Genomic DNA, 13520 nt, shown 5'->3' with positions numbered 1-13520 from the left:
AATTGTTATATGCTTTCATGTGACAACACTGAAGAAATTAGACTTTGCTACAATGTAAAGTAGTGAGTGTACAGCCTATATAACAGTGTAAATCTGCTGTCCCTTCAAAATAACAACACACAGCCATTGATGTCTAAACCATTGGCAACAAAAGTGAGTACACCCTTAAGTGTAAATGTCCAAATTGCGCCCGATTAGCCATTTTCTCTTCCCGGTGTCATGTGACTCATTAGTGTTACAAGGTCTCGGGTGTGAATGGGGAGCATGTGTGTTAATTTTGGTGTTATCGCTCTCACACACTCTCATACTGGTCACTAGAAGTTCAACATGGCACCTCATGGCAAAGAACTCTCTGAAGATCTGAAAAAAAGAATTGTTGCTCTACATAAAGATGGCCTAGGCTATAAGAAGATTGCCAAGACCCTGAAACTGAGCTGCAGCATGGTGGGCAAGACTATACAGCGGTTTCACAGGACAGGTTCCACTCAGAACAGACCTCGCCATGGTCGACCAAAGAAGTTGAGTGCACATGCTCAGCGTCATATCCAGAGGTTGTATTTGGGAAATAGTGCTGCCAGCATTGCTGCAGAGGTGGGGGGTCAGCCTGTCAGTGCTCAGACCATACGCCGCACACTGCATCAAAATGGCTGTCGTCCCAGAAGGAAGCCTCTTCTAAAGAAGATGCACAAGAAAGCCCCCAGTTTGCTGAAGACAAGCAGACTAAGGACATGGATTACTGGAACCATGTCCTGTGGTCCAATGAGACCAAGATAAACTTATTTGGTTCAGATGGTGTCGAGTGTGTGGAGGAAACCAGATGAGGAGTACAAAGACAAGTGTGACATGGCTACAATCAAGCATGGTGGTGGGAGTGTCATGGTCTGGGCCTGCATGAGTGCTGCCGGCACTGGGGAGCTACAGTTCATTGAGGGAAACATGAATGTCAACATGTACTGTGACATACTGAAGCAGAGCTTTAGAGACAGGGCCGCAGGGCAGTATTCCAACATAATGACCCTAAACACACCTCCTTGCTAAAGAAGCTGAGGGTAAAGGTGATGGACTGGCCAAGCATGTCTCCAGACCTAAACCCTATTGAGCATCTGTTGGGCATCCTCAAACGGAAGGTGGGGGAGCGCAAGGTCTCTAACATCCACCAGCTCTGTGATGTCGTCATGGAGGAGTTGAAGAGGACTCCAGTGGCAACCTGTGAAGCTCTGGTGAACTCCATGCCCAAGAGGGTTAAGGCAGTGCTGGAAAATAATGTTGGCCACACAAAATATTGACACTTTGGCATTTCCACTTAGGGGTGTACTCACTTGTGTTGCCAACAGTTTAGACATTAATGGCTGTGTGTTGAGTTATGTGTGTTGAGTTATTTTGAGGGAACAGCAAATTTACACTCACTACTTTACATTGTAGCAAAGTGTAATTTCTTCAGTGTTGTCACATGAAAAGTTATAATACAATTTTTACAAAAATATGAGGGGTGTACTCACTTTTGTATATTGGAAACATTTTTTTTCAGATTTCAATATTCTAAAAAAAAATTTGTAATGTCAGCAGGTGATATAGTCTCAACAACCAAAATGATCTTTATAGTGGCATTAATGTAGGATTTGGAGAAGGGTGCATGGCTGTGACTTCAGATATTTGTACCATTTTGAGTATGTGTTTTTGAACAGTTAGAGCAACACATGACAAATCAGAAGGTTTCTACCATTACACTTCAAGCTATATGGATTTTTTGTTACAGTTTTCCCTTCATTAAAGGGATTCTAAACCCAATTTGTTTTCTTTCATAATTCAGATACAGCATGCAATGTTAAGCAAATTTCTAATTTACTCCTACTATCAATTTTTTTTCGTTCTCTTGCTATCTTTAATTAAAAAGCAGAAATTTAAAGCTTAGGATCCAGTCCATTTTAGGTTTTGCACCCTGGAAAGCGCTTGCTTTTTTGGTGGCAACATTTAGCAAACCAATAAGCAAGCATAACCCAGGTTCTGAAGCAAAAATGGGCCAGATCTTAAGCTTCACATTCCTTCTTTTTAAATAAAGATAGCAAGAGAATGAAGAAAAGTTTATAATAGGAGTACATTAGAAAGTTGCTTAAAATTGCATGCTCTTTCTGAATCATTGTGTCCCTTTAAAGCTATGACCTTGCTCTGAATTTTTTTATATACATATTTTGAAGCAACGACTATTCCTCACAGTGGCATTAGTACCAGACATTTTTGGTTAACAGTTCATTAAATAAAAAAAGAAAGCAAATATATACATAAGAAGAAAATATTGTTTTTATTAGAGATTTGACCCTCTCCTAAAGAAGCTAACTGCATTAATGTGGCGTTTTAGAAAAAGAAAAAAAAAACATTAAATATTTTAGATTTGTTTTCTTGTGCAAGCGAATATTCTGCAGAGTAATACTACAGGAATAAACGTTTAAACAAACTTTCAAAAAAACTAATGGAATGAACACTTTATAATCTGAAATAAAGTTAAAAAAATAAATCACCAAAACAAATTTTATTTCCAGTGTTTAAAGTTGGTTTGCACACAGGCATGATACAAGAATCTAGTAGGTCTTCATGCAGAATTATATTCTTTTCAATAAAAGAAACCAGTTTTATCCATGGTTCACTATCTACATGCCTATGTTACAACATTTATATCAAATCTGGTATCTGAAGAAAAGATACACATAATATATACAGTTACTTACTGTATCTTACAGAAAGATTAAAAATTCAAGTCACATAAAACTCAAAAACTGTATTAAAAGTTTGTATATAAAACTCAGAGATTCAACTGGAATGCATAAAGAACGGAAGCTCTGAATCTATGTGTTAAAATGTTTTTTTTAAAATGTAATGAAAATGGTTACCGGTAAAATCTTTGCTCACAGTACATATCTCCCAATTCTAATGAAATTTTATGGCACCCTATTAAAATGAATGAATTTGTGATGAGGCACTTTCTTAGTGACTAAATAAAAAGAAACCTCTTTGTTATCTAATGGCATAGGTAAAATTTTAAATGCACAATATGAAAGCAAACAACTTCCTCAGATTTACAACTAAAATTCTGTTCCTGTGGCTGTAGCTAAGCTCTGTGAAGACTTTCCACAGTGCCTATGAATAAATTCAGCCCATATAAAGGCTGCACAAAAAAAAAGTCAATATACACAGAAAATAAACTAAATGCTATTCATTTTCTCTTGTAATTAAGGTATTAAAGGTACTGGTAGAATCTAGATCTGACCACTTGAGTACCAGAAAGTTTATGAGGGTGGGCATCAACAGCAGCGCTAAAGTTGTTTTTGTTTTTGCTCTGGTAGCTTTCACCATTTAGTTGGTCAACTGATAGAGGTGTTAATTGGGATGGAATTTCAGCTCCACCACTACTGATGGGGGCATTTATTTGTGATGAAGATGATGTGGGTGGATTTGGCACTGCTGAATCCAGTAAACTAGTGTGCTCAAAAATCTGCTCTACGGGTTCAACCAAATGGAGTTCAGATGTGCTAGTGCGTAAACGTTCTCGTGCGAGCCAATCTGAAATAGAGAGGTCCTGTGATGGACACTTTGGTTTTAACCGATCCACAGCAGAGAGTTCCACTCCTTTAACACCGCTCTCAGATTCATGGATTTTCCAGGCATTTAGTGCACTTATCTGAGCAAAGTCTCTTTGTCCCCCCAATGTGTGCCGCCGTCTGATATTTTTTTTCTTCCTATTTTCAGCTGCCTGTGCTTTTTGACTTCCTACTCCAAACATGTCATCTGCTGAAGCTTTCAGACGCATTTTCAGTCTGTCTGTAATTTTTAGCCGCCATGCAAGCTCCTGTTTTTCAGAATCACTTTTTGCTGTCAGATCTATATTCCCAGAGGGCTTTGTTTTTTTAGTTACATCTATCACATTTGAAGCTATAGTTGTCTCCTCGCTCTTGCTATCAGCTGAGCACTCACTGTCTGTCTTTTGTCGGTTACACTTCTTCCTAGATAAAGTATCACATTCAATAAGTTTATGAGAGCTAAAGCGGCGGCTATCCAGCCTTGGTGTTGAACTCCCGTCAGTGCAGCTTACACTTCCGTCCGAATTTCTCCGACTACTTTTTGGAGTTATTTCTACTTTGTTTCGTTGCTGCCTATCATAGGCAGCGCTTGAAGCAAAAATAGGAAAATCGCTTTCACTGTCTGTTTCCATAGGTCGACCTTCACTGATTAACTCACTCCGCTCATCATCTGCTTCATCTCCTTTGCTTTCTGCTACAGACTGAACCTCAGGGCTGATCATATTCAAATCCAACCCTGTCATATACATTGTTGATGATGTTGTTGAATAGTCTGAGGTTATAGAACTTACTTCCGCCGATAAATATTCACTGCTTTTCATTTCAGGACTAATTATCTTCGGTTTTGACCTGTACAGAGAGGTTTGGGATGAAATACTAAGCATAGTTCCAGAGTCAGACATGCTTTCATCTACTAGAAGGTTGCTTTGGGAAGTGAATATTTTTTTATCATCTGATGGCACATTTAGCTTATGATCCAAGTTTGGAGATTTTGTATATATTTTGGGGCAGGAAACCGTAACGTCAGATGGTTTATTATCTTTCCTCAGATAATTATCTTTAGGGATCTGCAAGGAGTTTTTGCTGTCATCCTTCTCTTCCATTGTCAATCCCTTGGACTTTCTAAGCACGTCAATATCTTCTATCGACTCGTCTTCACAGTTATCTGATTTGATAAGCTCTACATGCACTTGCTCCTTTTTGTAAAATACGTTATCAAGCTCATCTTCCGAACTGCTTGGCTGGGGTTTATCTTTTGGCTTCTTTCTCTTGCGACTTGCTGCAGCAAAGAGGGAGGACACAAGCAATTCTCTGCCGTACTGTTCTTTTCCAGATCCCCAAGAACCCTGGGAAAAGAAGGAAGGAGGAACATTTAGTGAATATTTTACTTATCAAAGCAATGCTTCTAATAGACTATATGTAAACTGAGGAACACGTTCCTACTGGGTATGTGCAAGTGATCACAGTATATACATATACAAGTCTATGATTGGCTAATGGTGGTAACATGATGCAAGGAATTACTGCTCATTCAAAATTCAGAGTTTGTGTTACAGCATTTTCTTTTTATTATGCAGTTGATTATGCAATTCAATGTTATGTAATGGTCCTTAAATAAAGGGACAGTAAACATTTTGAAATAGTAATGTACAATGTTTAAGTCTGCCCCCATGTGTCATGTAATTTAAGTCTTAAAATTGTGGAAGTCTCAGAACTGGAAATACACACTACAGACTTCTTAAGGCTAACCCTGCTTCATATATGTCCTCATCAAAGGGGAGGTTATACAACTTATTGCAACACAATTCATATTTACCAACATAATGACCTTGTCTACTTCACTAACAAGTCTCCATTGGCTCCTCTAAATAAGGCAAGTGATGGGAGGAGCTTAAATATTATAAATAACTGCAGCAAACAATTTGTTTTAACAAGTTTACACTTGGCATACATATGTTATTCTATAGCAAAACAACAAAAATGCAAGGTGATGAAGGGACATAAACAGTGTTTCAGAAAGAGCATGCAATTTTAAACAGCTTTCTAATTTACTTCTATTATCAAATGTTTCTTTGTTTAATTGTTCTCCTTTGTTGAAAAGCATGAAGGTAAGCCCAGAAGTGTTCACGTGCCTGCAGCACTACATGGCAGGAGTTTTGCAACAATATTAGACATTAGCAAGAGCACTAGATGGCAGCACTATTTCCTGTTATGTAGAGTTTCAGGCATGTGCACACTATCTAACTAGGTATCTCTTCAAAGAAAAACATGAGAACAAAGCAAATTTGATAATAGAAGTAAACTGGAAACTTTTCCAAAAAAATTATTCTCTATCAGAATCATGAAAGAAAAAATGTTGGTTTCATACCCCTTTAAGTGTTCCTTGTACCGTTAGGACTAGGGTTGCACCTATACCGATACTAGTATCGGTATCGGTACCGATACCAAGTACTTGCATGAGTACTTGTACTCGTGCAAATGCACTGATACTTAAACCGATACCTCCACTTACTACCTATATGTTATCTTGTGGTGTTTTTTTTTCAAACTGCATGTTCCCATTTCATTTAAAGCTGGAGTGGAGAATAAACTACAAATTGTTTACTACTGTTCTGCCAATACAAATTGCTCTTAATTGTATTATTGTAGGAGAGATCACTGTACCTCGTTCAGACAAACCCCTGAAGTACTGGGCAGTTAATAAACTGAGATTTCCAGCTCTGGCTAAAATGGCCCAAAAATATCTTTCTGCCCCATGCAGTAGTGTGGAAAGTTGAACCTCCTTACTGATAGCAAAAACAGACTTATAGCTGAACATGCAGAGAGGCTTCTGTTCTGTTCCTTAAAAAGAACTTGCCACTAACTTTTGAACAATCATTGTAATTGCTATATTGCCTTTTTATACTGCTAGTTCTCATCTTGCACAATTATGTTCAAAACATACTGTACTCTGAGGAACATCTTAGCTTATATCATTGCAGGAAGAGTACTCATAGGAAAAATTAAGTTAATCCCAATGAACACTCATCCTGCAATTATAGGACTAGATTTAGATTACATTTGATTGGTAAACTTTACCAATGCTCTGTTCACATTTCCAACTCCATAGCCTTTAATGGAGTAGGACGTGTATTGAGAGCATTGGTAAAGCTTACCAGTCAAATGTAATCTAGCCCATAGTGTTGTTCACCATGATTAAACAGTATTCTGTTCTATTTTTTACTGTATGGCACTTTTGGTTGTTTGCAATTTTATATTTGCTATTTATTGTTGTTAATATATTTTATTGTAATATTTTTATTTCTAAATATGTTCTGTGAACTTTGTGACAAATAAAACCTGTTTTATTATTTCATAATGTCTTTTGAGCTACAGTCCTTCATAATTATAAAGAAGGAATCTTAAATAATTAGTCTGTATTGTGCTTGGTAAACTGTCACATGACATAAAAAAAAAAAGTATCGGTAGTTGGTATTGGTCAGTATTTGAAAACAAGTATCGGTACTTGTACTCGGTCTTAAAAAAATGGTATCGGTGCAACCCTAGTTAGGACTAAGTGGAAGCACAGTAAATGAGTGCAGTAATGGTTGTGTGAAAACAGAGTTAAAGGGACAGTCTACACTAAAATTGTTATTGTTTAAAAAGATAGATAACGCCTTTACTACCCATTTCTCCCCAGCTTTGCACAACCAACATTGTTAGATTAATATACTTTATAACCTTTAAACCCCTAAATTACTGCCCATTTCTAAGCCACTATAGACAGCCTCTTAATCACATGCTTTTTTGTTTGCTTTTCACAACAGGATACTACTAGTTCATGTGGGCTATATAGATAACATTGTGCTAACGCCCGGGGAGTTATTTAAGAGTTATCACAACACAGAACTAACTGCAAGTCAATAGATAATAAATAAAAAGTCATGTGATCAGGGGGCTGTCAGAAGATGCTTAGATACAAGGTAATCAGAGGTAAAAAGTATATTAATATAACTGTTGGTTATGCAAAACTGGTGAATTTGTAATAAAGGGATTATGTATTTTTTAAGACAATAAAAATTCTATAGTAGACTGTCCCTTTAATTACTTAAAGGGACAGTATACACTCATTTTCATATAACTGCATGTAATAGACACTACTATAAAGAATAAGATGCACAGGTACTGATATAAAAATCCAGTATAAAATGGTTTAAAAACGTACTTAGAAGCTTTCAGTTTAGCTCTGTTAAAAAGGTAGCTGGAAAGCCCACTGCAAGTGGGAAATAAGACACCCCCCCTCCCTCTTCTTTTGCATATGAAAAGACCCTTTACACAAACAGGAGCAAGCTGGAGAAGGTAGCTGACGGTATTCAAATAAAACTTTGGGGCTTGGTTAGGAGTCTGAAAATCAGAGCAATGTTATGCAAAATTATACATTTTTTAAAAAAAACTAACTTTATGGGCTTTATAAATAGATCATCTACAAAACATTTATGCAAAGAAAAAATGAGTGTATAATGGCCCTTTAAAAAAAACTTTTAGACCTAAATAATTTTTAAAGTTTTAAGTAGTAAATGACTGATTTTAAGATGCATAAAGGATTTCTAATATCTTATTTTTGACAGTTGAAAGCACCTTGGTAAATGTGAACTAAGGAATAAATGAGATGATTAAAGCAACTTACTTTAGATTTTGCCGAGTCACTAGTAGCGGAATCTGGGGAAAGTTAAACAAGAAAATTGTTAACTTTAGAAGAGAAAAACAAAAACAAAGCAATGGTGACAGATAATGCTCGGCTTTATGAAAGGACAAGCACAGAACGAAATGTATAAAAGCAAAGGAAAACAAAGGGGATAGTCATAGCTCACAAAAATGCAAGCCGCACCACAGAAAGCCACCGGCATGAAAGGATGCTGTGAATTTGTAGGCACAACCAGCTCAATGAGAAGAATGGCAAAGGAACCCTGTTCTTTAAAATAAAGACAGAAACACTGATGTTTGTATATCTGTTCACGCGCAGTGATATCTTTTTTTTTTTTTTTTTTTAAGTACATATCATTAAATTGACTGAACCTGAACTGAACATATGTTCTAATCTATACTACAAATTTGAACCCTTTCATTAAATTTCTTGGTTTCATTGAACTTCAAAATTTGAGTTTAATTTGCAGAGCCAAAAGGGAGAAATCATTGCTGATTGCCAACGTGTAGAGAAAGGAGGCTTTCGTTTCAGCAGGACATCTCACAGGTTATACAGATAAATAAAATACGTTGGCTGCTCTGTTGCCATTATGGGATGGAAAATGAACACCAAAACTTTTACTATAGGGGAAAGAAAACAGATACTAGACAAATATAAAAGAGGGCAGAAGGGGGCCAAGCTAAAGGCTCAGAAAAGTCAATTTGTATGATTTTTTTGGTAGAACTCTGTCATTTTAACTCAAGAGCTAAGCCCCATGCCACACCCCTTAAAGACACATGGCTAATGCTTATGACTACAGAAACTAAGACCATACCATGCTATCTCTCCTCAGGGTCTGCTTCAGAAATAACAAGAAACGGCAGAAAGACTTTAAGAAAGTAGCATTGATCTGTTTAAAATACGCTGAACAGAAAATTTACAGTGCAGATTTTCTTTTCTTTTTTTTTTTTTTTTCTTTTCTTTTTTTAAATAATAATGTCCATTTACAAAAAACGGGGATTTCTGCAGACAAGGCAGCTACAATGCGGACAACAGTCCTCCTTCTTCCTACAGTTCCAGCTGTCCATTACTGTCATCATAGAATCCACTATTGACATCACTGTGTGATAAAGGCCTCCCATCTCGCCTGTTTCAATATCAGTATGAAATGTCTTGTGTTTAGTAAAAGCAGAAACAACCCTTTAACTAAAATCATCATCTAGAGCTAAAATAATGTGGTGCATAACATGCTAGGTTAATGCAACAGCAGATAGGGGAAATTTGCTAAAAGTGCCTGTGATACTAGTACTTAGCCAAGAAAAGGGTGGCAAAGTGGGAGAAAACAAAAAGGAAGAGTAACTTTAGTACACATAAAATATCTTGTAGTGGATAAAACAAATACATTTACTGATCAGCAGTATTGCAAGAAATGGATTAAACAATTAATCAAGTCGCACAAAGCATAGAGCGGGTCTATGTCTTTTCATTGTACGGAGTGGCCAAAAAATGCAATACCGCTCTTAAATTGTCATTCTCTCAAAAGCTACAGATATTCTACTGTACACAATAATATTGGTCAGAACAAACAATGACATGCGGTTAGTTTTATTTTGCAGAAAACATTTTATCCTTTTAAAAATGTAAAACTATAAAATGGCAATTGAAAAACTATTTACGTCTATGTAGCAGCGTAGTAATATACTGTACAGATAAAGGGTAATACTAGTGCAAAAAATAACATCCTCTTATTGCACTAATGTTCACCTTCGTGTGCTTAGCATTCCCACAGCATACACTCCGCTGAGCTGCAGGTCATGGCCAGTGATTGGCAGCTACATGCATATGTTGCTTCTGATTGGCTTACAGTTGTACCCTTCTCAGAAGCAGGGATACACTGCGGCTCCCGAGCAGGACTTTAGCTATACAATTAACCCCTTTGTCACATTAAACAAATGGCTGTTGCAAGCATTAGTGGAAGAATACAATGCTGTAACTAATTTAAACATTAGTATTTAGTGGGACGGCAACTGTGTAACAAAACAAGACTTACAATATTAAGAGCAAATTCATTTGCGGAAAAGACAATAATTCAGAAAAACATAGACAATATTCTGTTAGATATGAAACTATGCAAAGAGTGTTAGTTGAGCCCGCAGGATATCACTGTCAGCGCAGGCAAGAGTTACCTGATACGTCTCCGGGGGATAATCCAGTCCTTCCAATGTTGGGGAGTAAATGATCTATGTTTGGCACTGGCTGAGACTCTACTGTGCTTTCTTCCTGTACAGTTGTCTATAGTTAATAAACAAAGATCTCTTCAACATCATTACACAAACAGCCTTGTTACTAAGCTACAGAATCACCATACCACACTGCAATGTAATGCATCATTCTGATCATTAAAAGGGACAGCGTACTTCATTTTCTATCATGCATATAAAACAGCAAAAATTAAACTGATAAGAAAAATATCCTGGCATGAAAAAGTAAAATGAAACTGGCCTGAGATATTTGGTTGTAGACAATAATAGGATTCTAATTCAAGGACTACTACGGATAGTTCCCAGAAGTTGGTAGGTGGAGAGGGACGAGCCTACATGGGCCTAACAAGATGGCTGTTTTATTCAGGAATGAGTTGTAATAAAAGAAAATTAAACACACACTTTGTAGTTACTTTTTTAAGGGAACAAAATGTACAGTGTCCCTAAGGCTAACAAATTATTCCAAGACCACCATGTATCTGAATGTGTTTAAGTCTTTTTTTTGTTTTTTTTACTTTAATACAGGTAGCAAGTTTAATACTGGAGCACTTAAAATACAGAATCAAACATGGACTAATAATTGATTTGAAAAGACTTTCCAATTGCAAAAGCAATCCAGACTCAAGCAAAGAAATCTGACTGTGGAGTTGCTCTTAAGTTCAGGCTCTTAAGTACCTTTGTAAAATAAACCCACACTTCCAAATCTGCTACAAACCGTGACTGTACTTACAATTGGCTCGTCTGCACTCTCTTCACAGAAAAACCAGTCGTGCTTTAAAAATAAATAAAAACACAATAAATGGAGAAGAAAGGGAAAAATATTTGAATAATAAAGACTAAAATGTGAAATATACACAGCCTTACATGCTGAATAAGTGTTTCCACAATTTTGTATTGGTCTGGCATATGGGTAACCATGTGTGTCATGTTGTCTTCAGATGTCCTAACTAGCGTTGGGCCAAACACAATTGCCAAGTTCCTTGGTTCCATCTAACAAAATATAGAAATTACAATATTACATATAATGAATGACAAGTATCCATTAGTTGAAAACACAATATAATATTCACACACACAAAAAAAAATCATAAAGGAGTATCAGACAAAAAATAAATGTGTTCTAAGGAACAGTCACTCTCACTAAAGCATAAAGATTCCAGAAAAAAAAGAAGAGACAATCTAAAAAAGGGATAATTTACTGTGATTCCCCCCTTCCTTGTTAATAGGTTTCCAATGACCAATTTTACCTACAGGAATGTATTAAGTTTATTACAAATATCTCCTCTCCCTTTATTTTGTTGATTCAAAATAGTTACTTTTGCCTGCTATATTCCAACCTATACTGAATATTGCAATACTTAAGTATTGGCTACAAAAAAAGCTATGTAAACAAGAAGGTCTAGAAGGAAGGTGGGACAGAGATAATAAAATGTTAATATTCTATTGTTCTCTCTAACGCCTAGATTTAGAGTTCTGCGGCCAAAGGGGTGCGTTAGCTACGCGTGCTTTTTTCTGGCCGGACCTTTTAAATACCACTGGTATTGAGAGTTCACAGAATGGCTGCGTTAGGCTCCAAAAAAGGAGCGTAGAGCATATTTACCGCAACTTCAACTCTTGATACCAGCGGTGCTTACGGACGCTGCCAGCTTCAAAAACGTGCTCGTGCACGATTCCCCCATAGAAAACAATGGGGCTGTTTGAGCTGAAAAAAACCCTGCAAAAAAGCCGCGTTCAGCTCCTAACGCAGCCCCATTGTTTGCTATGGGGAAACACTTCCTACGTCTGCACCTAACACTCTAACATGTACCCCGAGTCTAAACACCCCTAACCTTACACTTATTAACCCCTATTCTGCCGCCCCCGCTATCGCCGACACATGCATATTTTTTTTAACCCCTAATCTGCCGCTCCGTAAACCGCCGCTACTTACATTATCCCTATGTACCCCTAATCTGCTGCCCCTAACACCGCCGACCCCTATATTATATTTATTAACCCCTAATCTGCCCCCCACAACGTCGCCTCCACCTGCCTACACTTATTAACCCCTAATCTGCCGAGCGGACCGCACCGCTATTATAATAAAGTTAATAACCCCTAATCCGCCTCACTAACCCTATAATAAATAGTATTAACCCCTAATCTGTCCTCCCTAACATCGCCGACACCTAACTTCAAACATTAACCCCTAATCTGCCGACTGAAGCTCACCGCTATTCTAATAAATGTATTAATCCCTAAAGCTAAGTCTAATCCCAACACTAACACCCCCCTAAGTTAAATATAATTTAAATCTAACGAAATAAATTAACTCTTATTAAATAAATTATTCCTATTTAAAGCTAAATATTTACCTGTAAAATAAATCCTAATATAGCTACAATATAAATTATAATTATATTTATAGATATTTTAGGATTAATATTTATTTTACAGGCAACTTTGTATTTATTTTAACCAGGTACAATAGCTATTAAATAGTTAAGAACTATTTAATAGCTAAAATAGTTAAAATAATTACAAAATTACCTGTAAAATAAATCCTAACCTAAGTTACAATTAAACCTAACACTACACTATCAATAAATTAAATTAAATACCTACAATTATCTACAATTAAACCTAACACTACACTATCAATAAATTAAATAAAATACCTACAATTACCTACAATTAAACCTAACACTACAATATCAATACATTAATTAAATACAATATCTACAAATAAATACAATGAAATAAACTAACTAAAGTACAAAAAATAAAAAAGAACTAAGTTACAAAAAATAAAAAAATATTTACAAACATCAGAAAAATATTACAACAATTTTAAACTAATTACACCTACTCTAAGCCCCCTAATAAAATAACAAAGACCCCCAAAATAAAAAATGCCCTACCCTATTCTAAATTAAAAAAGTTCAAAGCTCTTTTACCTTACCAGCCCTGAACAGGGCCCTTTGCGGGGCATGCCCCAAAGAATTCAGCTCTTTTGCCTGTAAAAAAAAACATACAATACCCCCC

General features: G+C 36.4%; 1 protein-coding gene across 5 annotated transcripts in view; it reads right to left on the bottom strand.

The window, feature by feature from the left end:
* Positions 1–2276: 2276 nt before the first annotated feature.
* ARHGAP21 (Rho GTPase activating protein 21) overlaps positions 2277–13520 on the bottom strand; it is a 327556-nt gene continuing 316312 nt past the window's right edge. For all 5 annotated transcript variants that reach the window (XM_053713937.1, XM_053713936.1, XM_053713938.1 and 2 more), the window contains 5 exons: positions 11361–11486; positions 11227–11268; positions 10422–10527; positions 8239–8270; positions 2277–4918 (listed from right to left, as the gene is read on the bottom strand). In XM_053713937.1, the coding sequence (XP_053569912.1) occupies positions 3233–4918; positions 8239–8270; positions 10422–10527; positions 11227–11268; positions 11361–11486 (1992 nt within the window). In that variant the 3' untranslated portion in view covers positions 2277–3232. The remainder of the gene's footprint in view (positions 4919–8238; positions 8271–10421; positions 10528–11226; positions 11269–11360; positions 11487–13520) is intronic.

The sequence above is a fragment of the Bombina bombina genome, chromosome 5 (genome assembly GCF_027579735.1).
Source record: "Bombina bombina isolate aBomBom1 chromosome 5, aBomBom1.pri, whole genome shotgun sequence".
Lineage (NCBI taxonomy): Eukaryota > Metazoa > Chordata > Amphibia > Anura > Bombinatoridae > Bombina > Bombina bombina.
Note: the sequence above shows the minus strand (reverse complement) of the source record. Positions and strands in the feature narration are given on the sequence as shown.